This window comes from Talpa occidentalis, unplaced genomic scaffold (assembly GCF_014898055.3).
Source record: "Talpa occidentalis isolate TD23 unplaced genomic scaffold, MPIMG_talOcc4v2.1 talOcc4.16, whole genome shotgun sequence".
In the NCBI taxonomy this organism is placed as follows: Eukaryota; Metazoa; Chordata; class Mammalia; order Eulipotyphla; family Talpidae; genus Talpa; species Talpa occidentalis.
Genome location: NW_023601653.1, coordinates 79,273,270 through 79,301,123, shown reverse-complemented (window position 1 = coordinate 79,301,123; position 27,854 = coordinate 79,273,270). Strand labels below are relative to the sequence as shown.

Genomic DNA, 27,854 nt, shown 5'->3' with positions numbered 1-27,854 from the left:
GTTATAAGTACCAAAATGTTCACTGCAGCAGTTAAATGTATCATGAAACTGGAACAATTTAAAATTCTGGTAATGAAAGATTGAATAAATGCTGTTAAGACAATTTTACACACATAAACTGATATGGAATCAACGCCAAGGTACATGGTTAAAAGAGAAAATAAACATTGGGCCCAAAAGAAGTCCCTTAGCATGTTCCCATTTAATTATAAAGTGGGGGTAGAGGACAATAGGAATAATGTGAGCTAGAAATAAAAAGGACTTGTATGCACAGGCATTTTATAGCATCTATATTAATTAGTTCTCCTAGTTGCCTTTTTCCTTTACTCAACAAATCTTTGAAAACATGATGTGAAGTGCTGTTCACAGCCACAGTAAACCAGGGGCCCGAGCTGTGCAACAGAATCATCCACACAGTTTCTTTTAAACACTGATTAATAGGGCCCCATCCTTAAAGAGTCTTATCTAGTACATTTGGAGCAAAGCCCTAAATTACTCTCTGATAGCTGATGGATAGTCAGGGTTGAGAACCTCTGTAGCAGGGCCTCCCAGGTGGCGCAGCGGTTGAGCGCTGGGTTGCGAGGCTGCCCGCAGCCTCTGCAGCGTCGGTTCAATCCCGACTGCTCCCCGGCCACCGGAGGAGGGTCCCACGTGGCGCGCAGACCTCTCCTGCCGCCCGCTGCTCCCCTCAGCAGTGTACTTCGGTCCTTCTGCCTGCTCTGCTCCCCGCTCTGGCGCTGGTGAATTCTCTCACCTCCCGCGCTTCTGACTGTACCCAGTGCTCGTATAAATAAATAAATAAACCTTTAAAAAAAAAAAAAAAGAGAACCTCTGTAGCAAATAAAACAACCTACATTAAGAACCTACATTCATTGAAAGGAAGGCCGTAAATATTTACTCCACTTAGCCTTACCAAATTTTGAAGGTTTCCCTCCACTTAAGAAACATACGGACAGGGGCTCCCTGGTGGCGCAAGGGGTTAAGAGGCAAACTATGAAACCATGCGCAGCCTCTGTAGCATGAGTTCGATCCCCGGCCAGCCAGGGAGCTACCCACATGGAGCAGCAGACTCTCCTGACTCACCCGCTGCTCCCTCAGCAGTGTACGGTCACTCTGCCTATTCTGCTCCCCACTGTCTCTGGTGAATCCTCTCACCCCCCTCCACACCTCTGGCCTGCACCCCAGATCTTGTATGCATAAATTAATAAATAATTTTTTAAAAAACTTTATTTAGACTAAGAGGAGAGGAGAACCTGAGATTAAGTTCCAAAATGGTAATCAGAGTTCATCAACCATAAAGGACTCCACTTCCCAGGAGCCCTGCAATCAATAAAAGGCCTCTGGGAGATGAGTTTGCCCAAAAATCACAAGTAAACCACCATTATAAAAGAGAACAGGTTGGTTTTTTTCACAATAATTAAATTTCCACGACATCTCCTCCACAAGTATTAAAAAAGAAAGTAAAAAATCACATTATACAGATCTTAGAATCATCTTCAGCATTTAGTTCAAAGGCCTCGCCATCTTCACAAAACAGTTCCCTTGCTAAACATCAGTTGTAAGTTCTAACCAGCAGTGACAAGATGGCCTCTGTTCGTCCACGGCAATTCTTTCTCGGCTTTCCCTATCTAATTATGACTGAACAGCAGAGTGATGCTCAGCTGGTGGTGGTGGGGAAGGTCAGGGAGAACACAAGAGTTAATTTCCCCCAGTACAAGATGGTATCTGAAGCTTGGCGGGAGAGCGGAACTGGAGAGACTCGAGGGAAGGGTCCAGCCCTGTGTTCAGTCAGAGTCACTGCTGGAAGAGGAGGAGGAGGAGGAATGCTGCAAGGGGAGAAGGGAGAGGAGATAGCATCAGATCCAGATGACCTTCCATCACTCCAAGGGCCATTCTTTGGTGCCCTGTCCCTCCACCCAAGTACCCCTTGCTCCCTAACAAGATCAGGTGTCTTGGGCCTCCCTGGTGGCGCAAGGGGTTAAGCATCGCACTATGAAGCTCTACACAACCTCTGCAGTATGAGTTAGATCCCCAGCAGGCCAGAGAGCTACCCACATGGCGCAGCAGACCTCTCCTGACTCACCTGCTGCTCCCCTCAGCAGTGTACTTCAGTAATCACCTGTTCTGTTCCCCACACTGTCTCTGGTGAATCCTTTCACCCACCCACCACCCCTCCCCCGCATCTCTGGCCTGTACCCCAGCTCTTGTATGCATACATAAATAAATCTTTTTTTTTTTTAAAGAAAGGAATTGTAATTTTTAATTAAATCTTTTTTTTTTAAATGTATTTTTATTTATTTATACAAGCACTGGGTACAGTCAGAAGCGCGGGAGGATGAGAGAATTCACCAGAGCCAGAGCGGGGAGCAGAGCAGGCAGAAGGACCGAAGTACACTGCTGAGGGGAGCAGCGGGCGGCAGGAGAGGTCTGCTCGCCATGTGGGACCCTCCTCTGGTGGCCGGGAGCAGCCAGGGATCGAACCAGCGCCGCAGAGGCCGCGGGCAGCTTCGCCACCCAGTGCTCAACCGCTGTGCCACCGGGGAGGCCCCATAAATAAATCTTAAAAAAAAAAAAAAAAGATCAGGTGTCTTGAACTAGGACCATCTTAAACAGCCAAAGCAAGGATTTTCTTCAGCACTGTCCTAAATCATTGCAGGGAGTTTAATATATAGCATTTGGAGCAAGTTTCCAACTTTCTTTACTTGACAATGCCTAGACAAGGGGTAAACTGTAAGCTCAAATATAGTACAGTGCTAGGAAACAGCTGCTTCCTTATAAATGCTTATTGATTAGCTGCATGAAAAACTCCTCGTGGCTACCAACCTAAGAGGAGTGAGTAGAAACAGCAGCCATGTATCCATCTATCTCTACTCTTTTCTAAGCCCTGACTGGAAGAGGGAAGGAAAGTGGGGGAGAAAGCGGGATGAATCCTAGCCCAAGTTCTTTACTCACATACTCCCACAACTGGGATTAAAAATACATTTTATGGGCCTCCCCTGGTGGCGCAGCGGTTGAGCGCTGGGCTGCAAAGCTGCCCACAGCCTCTGCAGCACCGGTTCAATCCCCGGCCTCTGGGTAAGGGTCCCACATGGTGCACAGACCTCTCCTGCCGCCCGCTGCTCCCCTCAGCAGTGTACTTCAGTCCTTCTGCCTGCTCTGCTCCCTGCTCTGGCTCTGGTGAATTCTCTCACCCTCCTGCACTTCTGACTGTACCCAGTGCTTGTATAAATAAATAAAAATAAATCTTAAAAAAAAAAATAGTCTTTTAAAAAAAAAAGCAGCCAGGAATTGAACCGGCGCTGCAGAGGCTGCAGGCAGCTTCCCAACCCAGCGCTCAACCGCTGCACCACTGGGGAGGCCCAAAATAAATAAATCTTAAAATAAAATAAAATAAAAATACATTTTATTCTCTCTAGGATAATTTTTCCCTAAAGAAATTCAATTTCCCCTTTGCTTTTCCTCAGACTTTTACCAAAGACACAGACTCAGGAATGAGCCCAAAGCCAAGAGGCAAATATACACTAGACAGTAAAATGTAAATTAAGTCCTCCTCAAGATTTAGGTTGGTTCAATTCCTTTTTTTTTTTTAAGATTTATTTATTTTTAGACAAGAACTGGGGTACAGGCTAGTGGCACGGGAGGTTGAGTGGATTCACCAGAGACAAAGCAGGGAGCAGAACAGGCAGACTGACTGAAATACACTGCTGAGGGGAGCAGCGGGAGAGACAGGAGAGGTCTGCCACACCAGGAGGGTATCTCCCTGGCCGGCTGGGAATCGAACATGCGCTACAGAGGCTGCGGACAGCTTCACAGCACTGTGCCACCGGGGAGGCTCAAGGTTGGTTCAATTCTTCCAGATTCATCCTGAGAGCTACTTTTACCCTTTAGAATGAAGACAGCCTTGGGGCTGAGTTTAAGCTTGAAATTAGGGTTTTGTTTGAGGCTAAGAGTCTTTGACTGCTCTTGGCCTCAGTTTCCTGTTGGGTGGTAGAACAAAAAGGCCCACGTAATGAATAACACTCTGAGAACACTGGGAGAGAGAAAAGGACTCTAGGAAATAGGGCCATATTATTAACTATTAACAATTATACAAGACTTTGCTTTGTGAAAGGACTGACCTATTAATTGCCACTTTGACCACCTCAGTGGGTGTGTCTGACTTGTTAAAATATGCATGGCAGGGATGGGGGTGAGTAGGAGTTCTGGGACAGAAAAAGGCACACAAGAAGGGTTTTTGATTCTAGCATCTAGTCTAAGGCTAGCCCCTCCCAGACAAAAGGCACAATTAATTTATTATCTCTTGTCAATAATTTAAGTTTCTTCCCAGTAGGAATCCTTTACTAAGAGGAAGAACCAGGGGGCCTCCCTGGTGGCTCAGGGGTTAAAGTCTCAGTACCATCAAGCTATGGCAGCTACTGTAGCATGAGTTCAACACACACACACATACACACACCGCCACACCCCTGCCAGGGAGGTGACCCACATGGCACAGGTGACCCACTTGACCTCTCCTGTCTTGCCCAGTGCACTTGTTCTGCTCTCCACTCTGTCTCTGGTGAATCCTCTCACCACCACCACCCCCCCTTCACCTCTGGCCTACACTCCAGTTTTTGCATGCATAAATAAAAAAAATAATAAATCTTTTTTTAAAAAGGAATAACCAGAGCAACACAACGTCCTCAGACTACAATTCACCCCCTGCCCCCACACACACAGGCACAAGGAGGCACTGACCTTGCCATGTTTGTGCTGTTTGTGCATCTTTTTATGAGCTTTCTTCATTTTCTTCCGCATCTTCTTGTCCATTACTATTCCTGGATTGACCATGCCAGGAGCCAAGGGAGTCACAGGAGGCATGCCAGGGGCAGCAGGTGGGTACGGAGGGGGATAAGGCCCTAGGGGTTGGCCTCCTGGATACCCTGGTTGTGGCACAGGACAAGGGGGCCCACCTGGGGGGAAAGCCGGATTCCCCTGGGGAGCTCCTGGGGGAGTGGGAAACGGGCATTGAGGATAGGCCGGATTGGCAGGCGGTGGGTAGGCAGGATTGGAACCTCCCGGGTACCCCACGTTAGTGGGATATGGATTTGGTCCTGGTTGTCCTGATAGAAGCGAAGAATAAATTAAAATTAGAATCCCCCAGGAGCCTGACAACAAATAATAACAAAAAGAAAGGTCTTCAGTTTCTCACTCCGCACTTCAAGGGAAATGGAAGGCAGGAGAAAGGCGGCCGGAGAGACCAGCCCGCGAGGGAGGGCAAAGGGCGCGCCCCGAGGGAGCCCGACAGGGCCGGGCGGGGAGCGCCGGGCGGCGGCCATCGAGGGCTGCTTTGCGGGCGGGAGAAGCAGCAGAAGACACAGAAAGTCCAGCCGCGGGGCCGTCCGAAAAGGGGGGGCCGTGAGGGAAGAGCGTCCCCAGAACACCTACCGGCATTGGGGTTCCACATGTTCAAGGGCTCGCGGCCGCCTGAGGAGAGAAACGGAGGCGAGAGCTGAGCGCCCCGAGGCGGGGAGGGGGTGCGAGCCCCGGCCCGGCGCCGCCCGCCCCGGGGCTCTCAGGGAAGCCGCGCGCCGCCGCGCCCGAGGCTTCTTCGCTGCCCGTCCTGCGCCCCGTCCCTGCCGCCCCCCAGCCCACCGACCGCGGGAGCTCGCGCCCGCACCCCCTTTCCAGATCCCCCGCCGCAGCCGGCGTCTCCGGCGCCCCTGACTCCCACCCCTTCGCCCTCCCCCAGCCCGACCGTCCGAGCTGAAGGCCCCCGAGCCCGGCCCAGGACGCGCCTCAGACCAGCCCGGCCCGCGGCCCCGCGCCGGGACCGCCCGGCGGCGGGCGAGGAGGGGACCCCGAAAAGGCCCACCCCGGCGGACACGCCCCCTCTCCCCTGAAGGAGGGCCCGGGGCTCCCGGCGCCCAGCTGCGAGAGGACCCCCGACCCGGGAACGGGGAGAGGAACCGGGGGCTCCAGGGGCCCGGTCACCTTTCCACCCCGGCCGGCCGACGCGTCCTCCTCCGCCGCGCGCGGCTTCCTGGTCGCCCCACGCCGGCCCCGCCTCTGCGGGCCCCAAAGGGCGAGCCCGCGGCCGCCGGGCTGCGATTGGCGGGTGAGGCGGCGTCGGGCCCGCCCCGGCCGGGAGCCGGGCGCCGAGGGCTCCGGGGCCGGCGGGCGCGGCGGGCTGGCGGCTCAGGAATCCCCGGGGCGAGGCTGGGAGGTGCCGGCCCCGGGCAAAGTCCAGGGACCGCCCGAAGAAACTCCGCCGGCCCCTGACGCGCGCCCGGAGCCAGGCCCGGCGAAGTCAGTCCTCGTGACCGGTGATGTGACGCTGGTGCTGCGCCCACAGGGAAGGGCACATTCTTTTTTTTTTTTAATATTTATTTAGTTATGCATACAAGAGCTGGGGTACAGGCCTGAGATGTGGGGTGGTGAGAGGATCCACCAGAGACAGAGTGGGGAGCAGAACAGGCAGACTGACTGAAATCCACTGCTGAGGGGAGCAGCGGGTGTGACAGGAGAGGTCTGCCGCGCCAAGTGGGTATCCCTCTGGCCGGGATCGAACTCGCTCACACTGCAGAGGCTGCGGATGGCTTCATAGTGCGGTGCTTAACCCCTTGCGCCACCAGGGAGGCCCCAGACATATTCTTGATGGAAATATGTAGGAATTTCCTAATCTCTTTCCTAGGATCCCTTCTCTGAACTGCAGTGCTCTGTGGAATTGTATAAACCAAAGACCAAGGGGGTCATCCTTGATGGCTTCTCCATCACCTACCTTCTTCCCATCCAGCTATGTACTTTGTGGTACTGTGCTTAAAGGCCCTTGAAAGGTCAATGCAGGGACCAGGAATGAGAAGGACCACATAGAAAAAATAAGATGGACGTGACATCAGTACCACTGATACCATCAAACTGAAACTGAAGCCATAACAGGAGAAAAACAACTCCACTCCACAAAAAACAACTTTGTTCCACCTAAACCTGTTTTCCCCCCCAACCCAGTTTCCCTGCCCAACCTCTCCTCACCCTATAAAAGGACATCTCCCCCACAATGGGGGTGACTTCACAGACCCCCACCTTGGGTCCATGAGCTTGCCCGGGGGGCGCAATCAATTTTCCCCCCATTTGAGAAATTTAGCCTGGCCTCCTTTTCTTTACTATGCCAAAACTTTCAGCCCTAACCACAGACTTTTAAATTAATGAATAAACATTTAACTTTAATAGATAAAACATGCAAAACGTTGAAAATTCAAGAGGTTAAAGAAAAGGCAGATAGTAAAAACTCAGTCTTCTTCTCACTGTCCACCTCTCCTCAGCCACAGTTTCCCTTCCATGAGTTCACCTTGACTCATGGATGGATGTTTTCAATTTTCTAGAACGTTTGTTTACCTCTCCATCACCATGAGGTCACCGATCACAAGAATACCATATTAGGCAAATACTGGATTTAGTGAAGTAATCCTCACAGCTGGATTTTTTTAGAAGTCCATAATTTCACGGAATCATGGAATTATAGGACTGGAAATTACTTTGAGAATCATTCATTCAACTTACTGAGAAAATTAAGGTTCTTAACTCCTAAGAGTTCACAGTTAGGAGAACCAAGATTGTAACCTAGGTTTTCTGGCTTTTATGTCTCTGATGTCTTCAGTAAAACATATAACAACACACCTACTCAAAATTACTGCAGTTAAACATGGTAAAAGCTTACCACAACCCTCCCTTATTATTTGAATTTATGGCTTTTCAGAGGTTTTGGAAATGGTTGTAGTTGTTTGGTTTCTTAAAAATAAGCTTGTCGGGCCTCCCTGGTGGTCTAGGGGTTAAGAATCAGTGCTATCACCGCTAAGGCATGAGTTCAATCCCCGGCCAAGGAGCTAACCCACATGGCACAGCAAACGTCTGCTCCCTGCTCTGTCTCTGGTGAATCCTCTCACCCCCCCCCCATACCTCTGGCCTACACCCCAGTTCTTGTATGCATAAATAAAAATAAATCTTTTAAAAAAATAAGCTTGTCAAAAAAAATAAGCTTGTCTTTTTTAGGGCAATTTTAGATTTACAGAAAAATTGAGAAGGTAGGGGCCTCCCTGGTGTTGCAAGGGGTTAAGATGCAACCTATGAAGCTATCCTCAGCCACTGTAGCACAAGTTCAATCCCTGGCCAGGGAAGTGACCCACATGGCGCAGCTGACCTCTCCTGACTTACCCACTGCTCCACTCAGCAGTGTGTTTCAGACAGTCTGCCTTTTCTGTTCCCCACTCTGTCTCTGGTGAATCCTCTCACCCCCCACACCTCTAGCCTGTACCCCCATTCTTGTATGAATAAATAAATCTCTAAAAAAAATTTGAGAAGGTAATGTAGTTTTTCATTTTGCCTACACCCAGCTCTCCCTGTTAGTAACATCTTAACTTAGTATATTTGTTACCTTGATGAATCATGCTTATTATGAATTAGATTGCATTAGTGTTTGTTTTTAAGGATTTATTTGTTTATGCATATAAGAAATGGGGTGTAAGCCAGAGGTGTAAGGGGGGTGAGAGCAGCGGGGAGAAAGGAGAGGTCTGCTGCACCATGTGGGTCACCTCCCTGGCCAGGGAACAAACTCAGGCCTTAGTGGCTGGTGATAGCTTAATAGTACTGAGACTTAACCCCTGCGCCACTAGGGATGCCCAAACATTGTTTTTAATGACCCAAAAGCCCTGAGCTGTTATTTAAAATCTTGGGACCTGGGACACATTTCCAAACCCCTCTGAGCCCCCGATTTCCTCCTCTGTGAGTGGCTCTCACAGTGTTGTCATGTAGGTGGTTGGCCAGAGGCAAGACCCAGTGAAAAGTCATGTTTGAAGATTATCCAGACTGTGTTTAACCTAGACTAGGGAAGTACAGGTGGCCAAGAGGCCATGGCAGACCTGCCACGCCTAGGAGGATGGGATGAGGTGGTGCCCAGAGCAGGCCCCGCCAGGCAGCCTCAGGGGAACTCGAGAACTGACCCCACGTGGGGGGAGGGGACAAGAACACCTTCTTTGTTGGATCCTCAAGGACCAAGAGGAAGCGGGTTAGGGAGCCTCATTGGTGAGAGAAGGGGCTTGGGTATAATGTCTTCATTGCCTATCCAGCAGCCTATCCAGCAGCGCTGTCAGGTAGAGAATTGAAGATCAGGGTCTGAAAGAAGGTGAGCCATCTTAAGGGTGTGAGACATCAGAGCTTGAGAGTGGACAGGCTTTCTAGAGGGTAAACTTGACAACAACGAGGCTAGCAAGGGCCTAGAGATCATCCCAACACTGTCACAGCGGCACTGTTTGTAGAGTGTCCACGGAAGTCAGGTGCTATCTACGACCTGTCGCCTTTTCTTTCCACCCAGAATCAACACTTAAAGCAGGGTGAGAAAGAAAGAGGAAGAAACTTGCTAAGGGCATGAGTTAGAAATTGAGCTAGGGCTATAAAATATGCAGGCGAGGAGCAGCCAGTGTTAAGGGGGCCTAAGTGTGTGTGTGTGGGTAATCATAGAAAAAACATTGACAAGAAATGAAGGGAGGGCCTCCCTGGGGGCGCAGGGATTAAAGTTTCAGCATGTCAGGCTGTTGCCAGCCACTGTGACATGGGTTTGATGCCTGACCTCTCCTGTATGGCCAGCTGCTCCCCTCAGCAATGTATTTCAGTGGATCTGCTGTTCTGCTCCCCACTCTGTCTCTGGTGAGTCCTTTCACCACCACCCCTGTACCTCTGGCCTTCACCTCAGTTCTTTTATGCATAAATAAATTAGATAAATTATTTTTTTTTAAAGAAAGAAATATAGGGAGATCTTCTTACCACGGCTCCCAGGACCTCTCCTACAGTTTTCCACATCATCTCCCCTCTCTCCTCACCACACGCCCTACACTTTTGTTACCCAGATTACTTTCCTTCACACTACATGGTACTACAGGCAGAAGTGCCCTACAGCCCCCAACACTGCCGGACAACTGCTCATTCAAGACCCAGCGCCAGCATCCTGTGCTGTGAGGCCTTCCCACTCAAGCTTCAAGAGGGGACACTCGCCAGGACACTGCACAGACCCCAACAAAGTGAATTGTGGGTCTCTGAGCACTTTCAGAGAATATAATTTCATGGTATTCATCAGTGCGCAGTATGAAACCCCACCAAATAAAGGCTGTGGAGGGAGGAGAAAAGAAGAGAGTCAGGGGAAGCCTGGGCTCACAGGAGGGGCCCCCATTTCTTCCCTGTGCACACCTACCCCCAGGCTCTGGTCAGGACTGCAGTGGACCAGATGCCCACTGAAGGGTCCAAACACTCAGCGAGTCGGCAAGGCAGAGCAGACACTGTTTATGTTTGCACGCACGTGGACTACACATTACCCACACATGTACACGTGAGCAACGGGGCGGTTACGCTGAGGATTCCTGAACCAAGGGCCTTGTTTCTGCCACTGAAGTGGCAGACCCTGGGCTGAGGCCTACAAGGGAGCATGCCATCGGGGAGGAGTTGAGAGTCAGTCTCTGGGGTGGAGAGGAGGGCAGCTGTCTGCACCGCCCTCCGGGTCGGGGTGTGCCTCCTGAGGATGGGCCAGGGCTGCCAGACGCTGCCGCACACACTCAGCTGTCAGCCGGGCTTCTGGGTCTGCATCCCAACAGTCCTCCAGCAGATCCCTCAGGCCACTGGGGTCCTGAGAAGAATGACCAGGAGGCAGACTTGACCCCAGGATCCTCAGTGGCCCCCAAAGTAGTCCCCTCAGTTAAAAAGTGTCTGCCACTCCCCACTTCCAACATTCCTAGTCTGAGTCTTCTTGGAGCCTCCCTCCCTCCCTCTCTCTCACTGGAATCCAGCCCTCTGCATCTTGTTCTCTATGAGACAGTCCTCTGGGTGTCTTCCAAAGGGCTCATCTTATTCTCTGAGGAGCTAATTCAGGTTAATATCTTAATATGCTGATGGGAAATTTCTCTCCTTTCTCTCAGGCAACCAGGGTCTTCTGCCAACAAGCCTGGGTCTGGTTATCCAGCTCAGCAGATGCTTATGCAGTGGAAATTTTAGGCCAGGTAGCAGGGGAAGGGACTTCCTGTTAAGAAACCTTTTGTACACGCCCCTGAAATTACACTGGTAGGCGATGCTTTAATCCTTCACACCTGGGCCTGGCTGTTACTGGGTCAAAGCAGAAACAGATGTGTAGGGCAGAATGAGCAATTATCTGATTGAATGTTGGGCTCAGTATACTGGGAGAGGAGACATCCTGCAGGCAAAGTTCAGGGTAGAAGCCAAACCAAAGAGGGCTTCCTGGAGGAGAGGACCGAGGAACAGGACTAGCTGATGGTAGAGAGAAGAAAGACAGACTAGACAAGACTGAGCAGAGAAAAGCATGCGTCTCAGAAATGGGCTGTGTGAGGATGAACTGGGGTAAAGCGCCAGTTTGCCCAGAGCTAAGTGGACATGAAGCTGGAGGGTTGGGAGCTGAAGGGACACAAGAGTAGCTGCGTTGGCCTTGGAAGGCAAGTTCTTGAAGCCCATGCCCAGGCTCGCCAGGTCTCCAGCCCACCAGCCAGCCCATGGCCTCTTACTGTGGCTAAGCGGTGCCAGGTGGATGGGATGTAGGGGCGCCTTCTCTGCTCCACCGCCAAGGCCCACAGCTCACAGGTGGTGGGGGCACTGCCCAGTTCTGCCTCATAGGCCAACTGGAAGGGTGGTGGACTGTTGTCTGGGGAAAGGCACGAGGGGTTAGGTGCCAGGTAACCTTGGGTTTCCTCCCTGATGAAAAAGCCAAGGTGGAGAAGGGCAGAGTTCCCTGGATCAGAAGGTAGGTGGGTCTAGTGGGTGGGAGGGGCAGAGGTGGGGGGGACTACTGCCCCCATCCTTACCAGGCCACAAGTCTGGGCAGCGGCTCAGGATCTCCCACAGGAGCAGAGCCAAAGAGTAAACGTCAGCTTGCCGGAGGGCCGCCCCCCAGTCCTGCAGGTCCAGAGTCTTGTCCAAGAGCTCTGGGGCCATGTAGCGCTGGGTGCCAGCCTGGAGAGCAGGGTGTAAAGGGCCAAGAATCATCTCTCTGGCAACCCTCATTGCAACACTAGTCACCGCAGTACCCTCACTCCCGAGTCACAATGTCCCCATACCACGGGTATTCATTGCCCCACTGCCACGCAGCAGGCCCGGCTCCACCAGCACCACCACCGGCCCTACTCGCCCTCATCCAAGTACCTACCTCCATGACGGCAGCTGGGCCTCGGGGCTGAGGAGGGGTCCAGGTGGGGGGCTGGTGGAGGCCGGGCAGCACCAAGGCGAGGCCCAGGTCTGCAATGGCACACGACCCATCCTCCCGAATGAGTACGTTTTGGCTGCTCAGATCTCGGTGGGCGATGCCTGGTTTATATTGACCTGCGGGAGAAGAAAAAGTTGAAGGGCATGGATCTTCTTCCTTTCTCTTCGACCCAATCCTTCCACCCAAGCTTCGGGAGAATCAGAAATGTAGCCATACGTCTCCTGGCTACGGCTTCCGGCACCCAGTTCACCCACCATCCTGCCAGCGCTCCTCATGGAGAAACGCCAGGCCCTGTGACAGGGACAGTGCCATCCACAGGGAGGTTCTCCAGTCACTGGCGTGCTGGGCCAAGTAGTGGCACAGGGAACCCTGAGGAGAAGCAGAGAGAAGAGGGGAACACACAAAGCTGTGTGGGTTCACCCCAGGCAGCAGAGGTCAGCTGACAGACCACCCCTGCATCTTCCCGCAGACAGACACAAATACATTCTGGCCAAGACGCGGGCAGGGAGGAGGAGGCTACACCCAACAGACTGACAGGCAAAAGAGCAGCTGAGTTCAAGCGCCCTCCAGTGTGACTGCCCACCTGCCCCGTCATGCTCAACCATCTGAGCAGGTGGGTGTTCCTGTCACGTCCATTTTACCACTGAACAGCTCGAGGGAGAGCTTAGGAATCTTGTGGGAAGTCCCTTGATGAGAAATAAGTAGAGCCTGAACCCAAGAAATTTCACTCCACTCACTATCATCCACCTTCTGCAGCCTCAGAGGACTTAGGACAACGACAGAGACAGAAGAGGCAGGGGCACGCCTCTTGAACCACCTGGCTGAAGTGCCAGGCCTGTCCGGTAGAGCCAGTTGGTGGGACGAATCCTTGGGTAGGAAATGAGCAGGTGGGGAGCAAGTGGGGGCTGCAGGGAAAGGAGCAATAGAGTTGCTCTTTGTTTTTTTTAAGATTTATTTATTTATGCATACAAGAGCTGGGGTACAGGCCAGAGGGGTGAGAGGATTCACCAGAGACAGAGTGGGGAACAGAACAGGTGAATTGACTGAAACACACTGCTGAAGGGATCCCCTGGCCGGGGATCAAACTTGCGCCACAGTGGCTGTGGATAGCTTCATAGTGCTGAGACTTAACCCCTTGCGCCACCAGGGAGGCCCCTGGATTGCTCTTTTGACTACCGTTATTGTGCCTCTTCAGGGTCTTGTGAAAGTTAAACAAAGAAAACCATAAAAGGAGTGATTGTTGAGCTGGGTCATCAGGCACATGGTCAAGCAGGGGATTTTCCAGAAAGCCAGATTTCAGAGGTAGAGGACTGTAGGTGCTGATTCAGTCCCAGGTCCTTAGAAGGCCCTCTGGCCGTGTGTGGTCTGGCCCTGCCTCCTACCTCTTCCTCTTCATCTTTTTAGCTCATTTTTCTCCCCTCAGGCCCATCTCCTCATTCTTATAGCACCATCTTTTAGCACTTAACATACTTGACACTGTGCACTATTTTTGTGTTTACTTGATCCGCGTCTGTCTCCCCCACTACTCTATAAAATCCTAAAGGCAGGGACTGAGTGTGTTTTTCCTAACGGCACAACATCTGACATATAGTTCATAAAGATTTGCTGAATGAATACACAAATGAATCTGGAGGGTTCTGCAGGGAGGTATTTCTTTAACAATGGTTGGGAATATGAATTATTTTGATTTCTTTCTTTATAGCTTATGAATTAAAAATATTACCAGGCACTACAAGCATTGCTTGTGCAATAAAAAAGAGAAAACAACAGAAATAATTTTTAATGTTTTAGACAAGAGAAAATCTAAACCAGAAGGATGAGTGTGGATAGGACCTCGCTGCTGCCAGCCCCATACACACAGGCAAACACACACACATCCATTCCTTGTCCTCACCTTGGGGTGCAGTTCCAGGATCAACAGGGGGCCGCAGGGCCCGGGGCCAGGTCCGCCCCTACTGGCTGTGATAAAGCGGACAATGTGGTCGTGCTGTAGGCCTGGCAGCTCGTACAAAGCTCTCTCAGCTCGGAATTGGGCCACTGCCCTCCGGGGGAAGGCCTTGATGGCAACCAGCTCGCCTTGCAGCCGCCCAGCCCACACCACTGCGTGACGTCCTTCCCAAATTACCTGGTGGGGACAGAGTGCTGGGTGCAGGCCTCAGCCACTGCAGCATCAGGCTTCCTCCCAGCACAGCCTCTGGGAGTGCCTAGAGGTGACCTCCCCCCCTCCCTGGGCACCTGGGAGAAGCACAGGTCTGGCAGCTCCGGCAGCCCCGCACTCCAGCCTCCGTCTGGCTCCAGCTCCGGCTCTGGTCCACCTGGCGCTCTGCAGGCCTTTCTCTGCAGGAGGGCTGGGGCAGAGAAGAGCCCTTGGGTCAGCGTACATAGGCATGAAGATGGGGAAAGGGGCTTTGTGGGAGTAATGGGGCTCAGCCTGCAGAGATCTCAGGACCATGCATGGGGGCGGGGGGCACCTGGTGAGGGGTCAGAACTTTGGGGCAGTGTATCGGGGTTACATGAGAGGCTGGGGCGGATGAGTACCCACGACGATGCTGCCCAGCAACAGCAGAAGGAGGCACAGCCCCAACAGCGCCAGGGCCATCCAGATGGACTCGCCTGAAAGGGAAGGCAAGAAGGCAAGCTGGGAGTCCTGCCCCAAACCCACTCTCGGCTCCTCTCCCCCTCCTCAGAGATCTTGCCTCTGGACCCACCCCCACCCTGGTCACAGGCTCCCTTATCTTTCAGTCACCAGGGCAACCAACTTCTCAAGGCCAGGAGGAGGGAAGCCTGGAATGGGGATAGGGTGTGAAAGGCCCTGGCTCTACCTCACATCCCAACCTGGGCCCCAACCCCCACCCAGCTCAGCACCCCAGGTGGCTACCTGGTGCAGCCTGGGGACCCTGGGGTCCAGGAGTCCCAGGGCTTCCCAGAGGGGGCAGGTGGCTGTAGTTGGCATTGCAGAGGTCATTGCCACAAGAGCAGGTGAAGAGAGTGGAGCCTGGGCTAGGGTGGGCTCTGAGGCTCAGGTTACACTGGGGGGACTCACAGCCTGGCTCATCACTGTCTCGACAGCCTGCCCAGGGGACATGAGAACAGAAGCAAGAGGGAGAGGAAGAGGGGAAAGGGGTAGGGAGGGGCAGAGCGAAAGAGAGAGGTTGGTCCGGGACTAGAAAAGATGAAGAAATCCCCTCTCTCAGAGGCATCTCTTCCAGCTCCTCATCTCTTCCAGCTTTTTCTTTCCCCGCACACATTTCATCATTTCATTCCCCTCCTCTCCCTCACTGCCCCCCCCCCAGATGTACCTGTCTCCCACCCCGGCTGTCATCTGAGCTGTCATCTGCCGTACACTTCGCCATTCACCTTGCATCGCCACCTGTGCCTGGTCTCGGGTCAGGTTCCAGATCCCGAAGCAGCAGCGGCTGTAGAGGCAGCGGATAATCCTGGGGGGCCCTGGTCCTGCATCCAGCAGCTTCCCCAGTGTCTTTGTGCTTCCCCGCACTCCGGGGGCCTCAAAGAACACACAGGTCCGTCTGCTTGGGGGTGCTGAGGCCCAGGGTGGTGAGCGGGGAGGGTTCGAGAAGGGAGTGAATGCGCTGGCAAAAGCAGCCGCCGAAAGGAGACGCAACACATTTCCTATCAGGGCCAGCGTGGTAAAGTCACAGAGAGAAATGTGGTCAGCAGAGGCCTGAACCTGACCCCCGCCATGGGGCACATGGCTTCGCCCTCACCAACCCCACTCACCAGTCTTCCAAGGGGGTGGCTGCTTCTTCAGGTGCCCATTCCCTCACTAGGTGAGTGGAACGACCGTGCCCCTCCCTGTGGACACCTACCTTGCACGGCTGTGGGGAGCAATGCCCAGACCCCCAGAGTCCCCAGCATCGTGCTGTAGGAGGCAGCAGCAGGAGAAGAGTCTGAGCCAACTCAGCTGCCCCTGGCCAGCTCTTCCTTCAGATACAGGGCACTGTGGGGTTTCTGATCCCTCAGTCCCCAACTCCGCCTTCCTGCCTCTTATCCCAGTGTCTGTGGGGGAGATGGCTGCTGTGGGGGAGAGGTGGGTGTGTGGAGAAAAAGGAGAGAGCGGGAGGAGCCGAGAACCACTCTCATATCCTGCTCTCTAAGTCACCTCCTCTTTTCTTTGCAAAGTAGGAGGAGGGGGCCTTGGGAGCCCAGCTGAGAACCCAGGGGTGCCTAAGTTCAAACCTCTGCCCTTTCCTGACCCTGGAAGAAGGCACTGGATCCTGTCAGGCCTTCCTAGGCTGGAAACCAAAGTGAGGCCAAACTCTCAGGGCCATTCCACGGTGCCAAAATCCCTTCTAGCTCTTATTTTCAGGGCACAGACCTGCTGCTCCCTGGGCAGACAGGCTTCACCACCCACACGCCTAGACTAGAGTTGATGTCAGTTTCCAAACTGAAGCTTCACAAAGCAGTTTTAGAAAATTTCTCAAAGTTTAAAAAATCACCATTATTGAGAAGATAACACATTTTTATTGAGCACCTACGTGCAAAGCTAGGGTTAAGCATCTTACAGCCATCTTGTCCTTTCATTGAGTATTTATTATCACCTTCACTTTATAGGTCAGAAAACTAAGTTTAGGTCACTTGCTCAAGGATACTGTACCAGATAATAACAGAGCTGACATTTCAACCTAGATTAAGTCTAATTTAATTAAGTCAGATTGAGTTCAGGCTCTGCCCTTTGCATTATGCCATGGTGCCTGGAAACAAATACAAAATTCGGCAATCAACTATGTTTCTATTTAATATAGTATTTGGATATTCGAATTTGGGTTGTTGAGAAAATAGACATCATTGCCTGCCCACAGGTCAGTCTAGAAAAGGCAACAGTTCAGACTATCACCACCAGAGGTCGGTAGACATAGGAGAAACTCAGGGCCAGTCAGGGCCAGCAAGAGCCTCCTCCTCTGGAGGAATGGCCACAGAGCAGGACGGTCATCTGTTATACTTCAGGGACTGTGAACCGTGGGCAGGGCATGGGGGGTGTTGAGGCAATGGAAATGGACAGATCTCTGGCTGATGCTGCCACATCTGGCTGATGCTGCAGAGGGCATTCAATGCCAGACTCTCGCCTGGAGTTAAGGAGGGACAGTTAGAGGTGATTATTTCCACACCTGTGAACACTGGCTCCCAAGAGAATCAGAGTCAGAGGGGGACAGTTCCCTGTTTTCCTAGCATTTGTCTTCGTGATGGCTGCCTGGACCATCACCCAGACCATCTGGGAATGGTCTGGTTTAGACCAGGGACCAGGTTCTGAGCACTAACTGACTCTGAAGCCTTTCTCCTGCGGACGCAGTATAAAAGGAGAGTGAAAATTGCAGCCGTTGTGAAGCAGAAGCTGGAGGAGTGACCAGGGCTAGAGGCAGATGGACAACTGCCCATTTCTCCTTGGGCCTTCCTGGGCGCAGGGCCCTGCCAGTGAGGTGGAATGCTGCACTTAGTTCCAGCTACTTCCCTCCACCGGCTCCCAGATCAGATAAGGGGGGGAGGGGCTGAAGGTCAAATAGCTTCTTGTGTCTGGAATGTCTCAGGAAAGACTTGTCTCCTTCAGAGGGAGGTAAGTTAAGGATTAGGCAGAAAGGCAGTTTCCTCACCAAAACTGGGTAACTACTCTCAGAGAGAGATTCTAGCTGGGTTTACAGAACTATACTGCCCTGGGCAGTGAGGATTTAGAGATGAGTTGGTGATAGAAGGGGTAAGAATATGAAAGATGAGGGATCAGGAAGGCCCTGAAAAATGACCAGAGCAGAGTTTCAGGTTCCACACATACAAAGATCTTCATCAGGATCCCTAATTCAAGTATTCAGTGGGCTGAAAATTTATCTTTGACCTCACTGACTACCAGGCTAAAGTGGGTTATTCATTCAATGCAGAAAAGATTAGGTCCCAGTCTTTAAAAAGTAATTCATTAGGTATTAGGCCTATGAAGATATGAATGATACCCGCCCTCCAGGAACTCACAGTCTAGAAAGGAAGGACATATATTAATCAACAAGCAACCAGAGAATTATGTGTCAGACCTAGGGTATGAACAAGGAGCCATATAAGCAGACAGATCAAATAAAGCCAATCTGGTCACAAAAGATGAAGGAAGAAAGTTGCCCAGAGGGTCCCACAGAGAAAAGGATATTTAAATTTTCTCAAAGGTAAGCACATGGGTAACAAATTAAAGGAGGGTGATTGTCATAGGCACAGGGGACAGGAAAATAAAGGCATAGAGGGCTGTATACAAGGTGTGTGGTGGGGGAGCAGAAAATCACCCTAGAAATGACTGGGGCCAGATTGGAAAGGTTTTCTTTACCAAGAAGCTTAGACTGTTGCTAACAACAAAAGATTTTAGTCAGGAGTTTGGCCGCCATGTGGAAAATGGAAGACTGGGCTGCAGAAAGACCAGAAATAAGGAGATCACTTTAAGACCTAACTGGTAGCCAAGGTGAATCCTAGGGCAGTGGAAGTTAAAATAAAAAGGGAGGGCCTCCTCAGTGGTGCAGCGGGTTGAGCGTAGCGCTGTGAAGCTGCCCACAGCCTCTGCAGCGCTGGTTTGATCCCGGCCTGCCGGCAAGAATCCCACATGGCGCGGCAGACCTCTCCTGTCTCACCCGCTGCTCCCCTCAGCAGTGTATTTCGTCAGTCTGCCTGTTCTGCTCTCCGCTCTGTCACTGGCGAATCCTCTCACCCTCCCGCGCATCTGGCCTGTACCCCAGCTCTTGTATAAAAATAAATAAATCTTTAAAAAAATTTAAAAAAAATAAAAAGGGAAAAAATTGAGATGCATTGTATTAGTAATCAAATGAATGTTGGTAGATAAAAGGGAAAATTAAAAGCTGATTCTGAGGTTTCAAGTGTAAGTGATGAAGGGTAATAATAGAGCTAAGTGAGATGAGGAACACAAAGGATTATTTTCTTTCTTACATGTTGTTGAAGTTAATTGTGGGACATCCACATGAAAATGTTAAGTAGATTGCCAGGTTCAGAGAAAAAATAGGTCTCAAGACCTGGAGTTGCCAACATGTAATAGCTACAGAGCAGACGTGGCTGGTTTAAGGCAGGAGGGTGCTGTGGAAGAGAATGAGGAAAGGACACAAGACGGAGACATCAACATTTAAGGAATAGAGGAAGAAGGGGCTAAAAATAGGCTGAAAGCAAATCAAGAGCATTAGTTTCACAATCCATGGGGAGAAAGCTGTAAGATGCAGTGTAAGGGGCTAATGACTGGAAGGCCACTGAAGCTGGCAAGCAGGTCACTGATGGAGATGAGAAACAATTTGGCAAATGATGGGTACTGAACAAAGTAGCCTGAGGAATGAGTAAAGGAAGGAGAAAGTAGAATGTAAACTTTCACTAACTTTGGAAATGGAAAAGAACTAGATCATTAGCTGAACAGGAAGAAGAGGTATTTCAAAATGGGGGAAGAGATTTTTAACCCTCTTACCGGCCAACAAAAGGGAATCCGTAAGAGACTGAAGATAAAAGGAGAAAATATCCTCAAAACACGGAACAAAAAGAAGTCAAAGAAAATAAGGCTGAGAGCACAGGTGACAAGATTGGTCTAGCAAAGAAAATATAAAAAAGAAAGAAGCTAGTAAATTGGTATTGGTGAGTATACAAGAAGTTTGTAGGAAGGGAGAGGAAGAAATCCACACTACCATCTGCCCCATGAAATAGGAAGGCAATCATTTGCTGAAAATGAGGTCATGATTGGGAAATTTGTACTTCCGGATATATGTCTTGCTGGCCAGACTATGAAGTACTTGGTGGTAGGATCTTTTTTATCCTCCACACATAGCACATAGTACCCAGCACATAGCAATGGCTCAATAAATGTTTCTTGAATAGGGGCCTCCCCGGTGGCACAGGGGTTAAAGAAACAGCACTATCAAGCTATGCCATCCACTGCAACATGAATATGATGCCGCCCAGGGAGCAACCCACATGGCGCAGAAGACCTCTCCTGTCTCGCCCGCTGCTCCCCTCAGCAGTTTATTTCGTCCGTCTGCCTGTTCTGCTTCCCACTCTGTCTCTGGTGAATCCTCTCACACCCCCCCACACACACCAGGCTACATCCCAGTTTTTGTATGCATAAACCAACCTTTAAAAAATGTTTATTGAATAAATAATATAGCTATTAAGGGTCCATTTAAGATTGCAAAATCAAACCAAACAATCCCAACTCCCACCTCCCCAGTAAAGCCAAATGTTTAAATGTTGTATTGTTAATAGCTACATAGAGTCACTGAGTTTATCCATGGCTGAGTGATTGGCAAAGGAGACACAGGGAGTTAAGTGAGCAAAATAATTGAGAAATACTGGTAAGCAAAAACAGATGACTAAGGATTCTGGGATTTGTAGGAAGAGAAGTGAAATCATAGGCTGAAACCTAAAAGGCTGTCGGAATAACTGTAATTTCTTTGCTATTTTTCCTTAAAAGTATTCCAAAACAACAACAAACACCTAAAGATTGGGGTTGCCCTTCTTTTTTAATTTTTTTTTGTATTTATACAAAAGCTGGGGTACAGGCCAGATGTGCAGGAGGGTGAGAGGATTCACCAGAGAGAGAGCAGGGAGCAGAACAGGCAGACTGACTGAAGTACACTGCTTAGGGGAGCAGAGGGCGAGACAGGAGAGGTCTGCTCACCATGTGGGTTGCTCTGAGGCCGGTGGGGATTGAACCGGCACTGCAGAGGCTGCGGGCAGCTTCATAGCACTGCGCTCAACTGCCTGCGCCACCAGGGAGGCCCGGGCTGCCTTTCTTCATTTTGATCCTTTACCTTTCTATGTTGTCATGACACATAGATCTGGTCATGAAACCATTTACCTGGAGCTAAGCGTAGGGCACTTGTGCTGATTACCATGTACGGAAGCACAACACAGCAGGAAACCTTTGTTGGGTCCAGCATATGAAGTTACACCATAACATCTCCCCGCCCCCATTCCCAACCTTCTCAATACACGAGACATGGCATTTTATTAAAAAAAACTTTTTTAATTGGTTTACAAAGGAGCTACAGACTACATTGAAACTAATCTTTGTACAAAAAGGCCAAAAAAAAAAAAAAGCCCCAAAACACCAGAGACAAAAGGTATGGGGAGACAAGAAAGGAAGGTAATTGGTAATGAGTGACTTCAAGGCAGATTAGCATCATACATACACAAGATCAAGGGGGTGGGGGAGCAAGAAAGATGAGAAAGCGTGAAAGTATCCCCCACATAGCCCTGGTGATAATCCGATTGGTACCAACAATGTGTAGCACAGCATGGGATTATTAAGAAATTTAAAAAGGCATCAGTGGTAAGGAGACTGGTTATTGCCAGCTGAGAAATAAACTTGTTTTAGGCACCAGAGTGGAGCTCTGCGCCTCCCCCTCAGAAGATGACTGCTGGGGAAGAGGAAGCAGGCCCTGGGGCAGCTGCCATTGATGTGCATGGAAGGGGTCTCCTCAGGTCAATCTCAGCATAATTCCCCCATCTTTACCTGAAGTCTTTGTGCCCAGACCAAGATGAGGGCTATGGGATGCTGCCGGGAGAGAGGGGTGATCAGAAATATGAAGACCTGCCCTTGTCTATACTGTCTAAGAGCAGTTGCTGGGAAAGTAGAGGGCTGGGTAGACAAGCCCATTCCCTGCAGAGAAGGCACAGTATAATTCCTGAAGAAAGAGGGACACCCCTGCCCCCCACCCCAGGAGAGGTATCTACAAAGTCTTACCTGCAGCCTCAGTTTAACCCCGTTTGTTACGTATTTTTCTGTTACTAAAGGTAACTGAAGGCCCTCTTCTGGCTTAGCAGAGATGAGGCTGGCGGGGGTTGTTTGATAACGAGGAAAGGGGAAAACATACTGATTTCTGTCAAATGAAAGTCGTGGAGGAAATCTTTTTGGGTCTGGGGAAGTCAGACTGGAGAAGACCCAGGGGGAGGAATGAAGTACAGGATTCCCCTTTTATCCTTTACCAGCCTTCAATCTAAGGCAAGTGAGCCAAATCTGGAAGAGGGAGTAGGAATTTAATCTTAAAGCTGCTTAATGTCCTCCTGGGGGATGGTGTTTAGGGAAGGCAGACAAAGAAAAACAAGTCAACCTCAAAGCTGGTCTGCTCACTCTCCTAGGTCTGTACCCTAGGAGCAGGGCCAAGAGAGGCACCGGAGAGAGCACAGGCTCCCAACAAAAAGTAATAACCTGCCCATATTTTATCAGCAGTTTTCAAAAGCACTGTTTTCCGGGCTTGGAGAAGTGCCATATCCGCCTCCCTTTACCAGAACTACTGCTGCCACCTTTCATCCTAGCACAAAAGTTACTGGCTCTCTTCTAAGGGAGATGAAACTCTGAGATTTCACATTTCTCCTCCCAATCCCAAGAGGCTACCCAACTTTGAATGGGGGGGGGGGTGCAGGGGGGGCAGGAGAGCTACTCAGGTGGCTACTCACTGGAGGCAGCTAGACTATCATTTCCTTGGTACCTGGATCTCCAGAACTCATTTGATCTGATTCCAAGGTCCAAAAGGCATCAGGGTATTTACAATTGAATGAAAGTAAGTAGCACCAGGGCTTCCCCAAAGCATAACAGGGGCCTGATTAATACCCCAGAACCCCTCAAAAAGAGTATAAATTTACCGCATTCTAGCAAAGATCTGCAGCTTCCAGTATTCACACAAAGTGAAGCTATTAACAATACAAAATATATTCTGAAAGTCAAATATCTGCAGTTCATAGTGCTTTCTCAGATTTGTTAAAAAAATACAATGCTTAGTTTCCTATATAGGATATACAAAAGCAAAAAATATATATATATGTATATAGTAGAAATAAATCAATCAGCCATAGTAATTTACAGCTTTTGTCTCTAACCCTCCCCCAATCATAATCTTTATCCCACATTTCAATCTATAGTTTTTTGGGATCAAGGGTTCTAATTATTCTGAACCAAGCTGAGAAATATCTATTAATTTGTTTTCGGTATGGCACCCACAAGGAGAGCGCCAGCTGGGAAGTCCCTGAAGGAAGATGGCATGGGTTGTTATTGCTCTGGGTGAAAAGTGAGACAGTCAAATGACAAACAGACGAAAGTGAAGGGGCAACCTAAAAGTACAGGGAATGAGTGCTTTACTATTACCATTTCTCTGGGCATTCCCTGCCTTGCAAGGTTTAAAGAAAAATTTTTTTAATTAAATAAAAAAGCAACTCATGAAAATAATGTTAGATCAATATGCCTGTCAGTTACATTAATTTCTGCTGGCCCAAAGTTCAGGGAAAGGGATTTTCAGCCATAAGCTCCTGACTCAAGGAATGTAGGCTCCTACTTTCCTGTGAAGAAGACTGGAGTGGCATACTGCTGTTTGGAGACAAAAGCAGCAGTTGCTCAGTTTGGGGGTCAAACAAGATACTGGATTTGAAGTTTCAACAATGAGAAAGATATAGGACAAATGGAAAGGACTGGATAAAAATTCACTCATAGTAATGCATTAATGAAGGGAGTTCAGGGTAAACTAGTATCCATCCCAGAGAAACAGCATCAAATCACCTAAAAGCCTCTAGTCCTCAGCATCAAGGTAGTTTGTATCTAATGATTTCATATTGGAGAAGATTCCATTCCTTGAAATGTTCTAGCCAAATACTGCACACTTCAGTGAGTTATTGTGTCCCTTTCCTCCAAAAGATGCCTATGTACATGATTATGGACATAAAGTAGCAAGTTTTGAGTTCTGCCCTTCAGTGGGACTAAAGGCTGTGGTCAGTGGCTGGACATGGATGACTCTCACTTCAATATTAACAAAATTTGATCTGGGGAAAATTCTTTGCAATAGTTCCTGAGCATTAAAAACAGTAATACGTCTGCAGAGAAAGGACCAAAGAGAGTGAACCACTATTTAGAATATGAACAGTTACTATATTTCAGGTTAAGTAACAACACAAACTCACCTAAACCCTAATTTGGACAGATTTTATATAAAATATACAGAATCATAGCATCATCTATTTGTAGTCACGATAAAAAAGACATAAGAAAGGAAATAGGACCCCGCTATAGAGCTGGATAATGGTTTCATGTTCAAACACAAAAATAGTTTCTTCTTTTAAAGGTGTAGAATATCCCCCCATTCATAATTGTAATTAATTTTAGCAGAGGCAAAGAAATGACCTCAGAAACACACCCAGGTTTCAAGGTATTTTTCTAGGTAACGGGCCTGAAAGGCATTTTGATCTGATTTATTCTCTAACAATTTCAAATATAATTTCTCATCTGTGTGTAAGTATATACAGGCACAAACACACACACACAGTCATACATAAACACTTCACTTTCTATCAGATCAGGGTAATTTTTTATTGCAGGTCTCCTTTAGTATTGGCTAACAGAAAAACCTATCCCCAACCTAACAGATTACATACACCCACACTTCCTCACAGTGAAAAGCTCTCTGACAAGATATCAGGTCAAGAGAGTCAATATTTTAATGGCTGGGCCTTGAGGACAACTCTGGTTGTATTTAAATCTCGGTGCCAAATGCACTAAGAGTTCCCTGCCGCTATAATTTTTGGAACAGTCTCTTCAGGAATCAGGCCATGGAGAAAGTAGAACGTTTTCTCCTGATCTCTCCTATAAACCACAGTGGTAAGACAAGATTTCTGCTTGTTCTGGGCTATTATTCCCATGATTGTGTGCTTTCTTTTCCCTTAGAATCCACCCAAAGAAGAGTTAAGGGAAAAGCTCAAAGAACCACTGCCTTGCCACTAGCAGGTGCTCTGGAGTTCTGCAGAATGGAAACCCCGAACAGATTCATTGGCTGATGCTCCTTAAGAACATAATGGGAAAGAAACTACTGGGATATTCAAAAGAGGTAATATATTTCCTTTCAGACTGTGAACTCAGAAGCCCACACATCAGAGCTTAGAGCTACCTAGGAAGATGTTGTGCAAAAAATCCAAATATTCCACTGACTCCTGAACCGGACTACTAAGAGTCACTTCTGCTTCTGAGCACATTGTTTTCCTACTGATAACCCCGACCTATTATTTGACCATCTTTTGACAGTTTAGTCCAGATTATAATCTTCAAAGGGTCTCTCATACAATTCCATAGAAAGATTTCTGATTTTTGATGCTTAGAGCAGCTAATGAAAAGACTCTCCAGCGCCAAGAGGGTGCCTGCGTCAGTAGTATTTTGAACACTCTCTCCACAGCTACCCCGAGCATCAGCTTGGGTCTCAAAGCTTTTTCCATTCTGCTACTGGGACGAAAGACTTCAAAAGAGAGTGACAGAAGTGCCTCATCCAGGGATCACTACCAAAAACAGAACATAAAGTGATCAGGTGAGAGGAGACAAAAAAGGGTTGAGTCAGGAAAGGAGTGCAAGAAGCTGATCCCAAATAAAGACAAAATTAAGAGGAAAACCATTATGCATGTATATATAAACTAAAAGCAAAGCATATGAATGCTTAATCTGGTGGGAAGCCAAGACAACATCTATGGAAAAGCTTGATGTGTTACAACAAGGCTCAGCCATGGGGAAATAAGGCAATATAAAAAATGACCAAGGTTTTTTGGTCACAGAATGGTCTCTTTCCTCCTCCCAGTCAACCCCTGGTGAATGCATCTCTATATATCTTTTATATATATATATTTATATATATATAATATAGAATCTGTTTTTTGTTAAAAAGTATTTCAATGATCATATATATTTATCAAGGCATGATGGCTTTAGGAAAAGGGGGAGGATCCATCATGGGGGAGCTGAGAAGGGAAATGCAGGAAGGAGAAGCTGAGACAAGAAGTGTAAGAAGAAACTGTTTGGGGGGGTCAAACAAATGCTCAAAGAGTGGCACCAACAGAATTGTCACTAATGTTTCCCACTTCAAGGTAGTACTGATGATATATAGGTGAGTGCCAGGACCCCATCTCTTCTCTTGTATCCTCCCCCCAACAATTCCCACCACCATGCATTTTAATGCCTCATGGCTCTCTCTCCCACATGTCTCTTGGACCCATGCTACTTTGCATCCCAGGGGTGATGGGTATGGCCCATATGTCTCTGGCCCTGGGTGCCTGACTTCAGAAGCCATTGCCACTGATATTAATGGACTGCAGATCCGCCACCTGCATGACGTTGATGCCACTGTTGGCAAGACGGGCAATACCCTCTGGACAGATGGCCTCCATTGCTACCATATTGGTGGTAATCAGAGCTGAAGGGGTGGCAGTGCCGCTGCCTTCTGAACCTGCCCCACTGTCCAGGGGCAAAGTGCCCACACTCAGGGCTACACCTGGGCCTCCCTTCTTATTCTGATGGGTCTTGATATGCTTTGACAGGTGATCACTCCTCATGAAGCGCTTGGGACACTCAGGGCAGGCAAATTTCTTCTCACCTACAAAAATGCAAAGGAAGAAGGTAAGACACTGGTGACTTAGGAAGCAGGGGCACCTTGTCCAAGTCTTTGCTCTCAAACTTATTAGTCAGAATAGCTTATCTTGGGCCTCCCAGGTGATGCATAGGGTTAAGACCCAACCTATGAAGCTTCCACAGCCACTGCAGCATAAGTTCGATCCCCGGCCAGGGGGCTAAGCCACATGGCGCAGCAGACTCTCCTGCCTTGCCTGTGCTCCCCTCAGCAGTGTATTTCATTACATCTGCCTGTTCTGCCCCCCACTCTGTCTCTGGCGAATCCTCTCACCCACTATACCTCTGGCTTACCCCCCAATTCTTCTATGCATAAATAAATAAAAACTTTTGTTTTTTAGAATAAGAATGACATCAAACGTCCACCTTCAAAAATCCACTCAAAACTTGGCTTCTTCCTTCTTAATGGTTTTCCAGATTAACTCCAATTTCATAAATTCAATTTCATAAGTAAGCTGCTCAGATCTTCTCATTATTTCATAGATATATATTTTGTTAACTTTTTCTCTTCCTCATATTCCCACTCACCTGTGTGTGTGCGTTTGTGCCTCTGTAGCTCATCCGAACGTGTGAAACGTTTCCCACAATATGACCAAGTACACATAAATGGTCTCTCGCCTGTATGCCAGCGCAAGTGTGCCCGTAAGTGTGAGGTCTTGCCATATACTTTGCCACAGCCTTGGATGTGACAGATGTGCTGTTTCTTTTTACCAGGATCCCCAGAGCCCCTGAAAATGAAAATACAACTATTTATCATTTGTTCTACAGACAGAAATTAAAAACAAACAAAAAAACAAAATGTCCACAGTAATCACCTGATCTACTCAAAACAACCCCAAAATTGTATTTTTCAAGTCTTCTCTTTAAGGCCCTCCCTGGTGGCACCCCTGCTATCAAGCTATCGCCAGCCACTGCAGCATGAGTTTGATCCTGGCCGGCCAAGGAGCAACCCACATGGCGCAGACCTCTCCTGACTCATCCACCACTCCCCTCAGCAGTGTGTTTCAGTCAATCTGCCTGTTCTGTTCCCTACTCTGTCTCTGATGAATCCTCTCACTCCGTGCATCTCTGGCCTGTACCCCAGCACTTGTATGCATAAATCAATCAATCTTGGGGGAAAAAAAAAAGTCTTCTCTTTAGTATCAAAAGATACATCTTTAGTTGATTCTGGATTTTAATAGCCAAAATTAAAGCCATAGGTTTCTGTCTACTGCTTATTCCTTCTTTCCT

General features: G+C 49.0%; 2 protein-coding genes across 10 annotated transcripts in view; both read right to left on the bottom strand.

Moving 5' to 3' along the window:
* Positions 1–695: 695 nt before the first annotated feature.
* LOC119247990 (proline-rich protein 13) lies at positions 696–16,303 on the bottom strand. Of its 8 annotated transcripts, none has more exons than XM_054696643.1 (12): positions 16,054–16,300; positions 15,584–15,856; positions 15,105–15,296; positions 14,765–14,839; positions 14,462–14,574; positions 14,121–14,351; positions 12,481–12,595; positions 12,170–12,342; positions 11,829–11,976; positions 5,425–5,463; positions 4,735–5,099; positions 696–1,826 (listed from the first exon to the last, which is right to left on the bottom strand). In XM_054696643.1, exons 1-12 carry the CDS (start codon positions 16,100–16,102, stop codon positions 1,785–1,787), a joined length of 1,815 nt encoding a protein of 604 aa, XP_054552618.1. In that variant the 5' UTR covers positions 16,103–16,300; the 3' UTR covers positions 696–1,784. The 8 variants fall into 8 exon arrangements, with proteins under 8 accessions (XP_054552618.1, XP_054552620.1, XP_054552619.1 ...); XM_054696645.1 differs by having other exon boundaries at positions 699–1,826; positions 15,584–15,642; positions 16,054–16,086; XM_054696644.1 differs by lacking the exon at positions 15,105–15,296 and having other exon boundaries at positions 699–1,826; positions 15,526–15,642; positions 16,054–16,092.
* A 4,894-nt stretch (positions 16,304–21,197) lies between these two features.
* SP1 (Sp1 transcription factor) overlaps positions 21,198–27,854 on the bottom strand; it is a 58,464-nt gene continuing 51,807 nt past the window's right edge. For both annotated transcript variants that reach the window (XM_054696642.1, XM_037514844.2), the window contains 2 exons: positions 27,153–27,352; positions 21,198–26,592 (listed from right to left, as the gene is read on the bottom strand). In XM_054696642.1, coding sequence (XP_054552617.1) covers positions 26,279–26,592; positions 27,153–27,352 — 514 coding nt within the window. In that variant the 3' untranslated portion in view covers positions 21,198–26,278. The remainder of the gene's footprint in view (positions 26,593–27,152; positions 27,353–27,854) is intronic.

Coding starts and splice junctions, on each gene's coding strand:
- LOC119247990 (XM_054696643.1), bottom strand. CDS start 16,102: ATGCTGGGGACTCTGGGGGTCTGGGCATTGCTCCCCACAGCCGTGCAA. Junction 14,575..14,764: donor GCTGGGCAGCATCGTCGTGG/GTACTCATCCGC, acceptor TCTCTGCCCCAG/CCCTCCTGCAGAGAAAGGCC. Junction 14,352..14,461: donor CAGACCTGTGCTTCTCCCAG/GTGCCCAGGGAG, acceptor TGTCCCCACCAG/GTAATTTGGGAAGGACGTCA.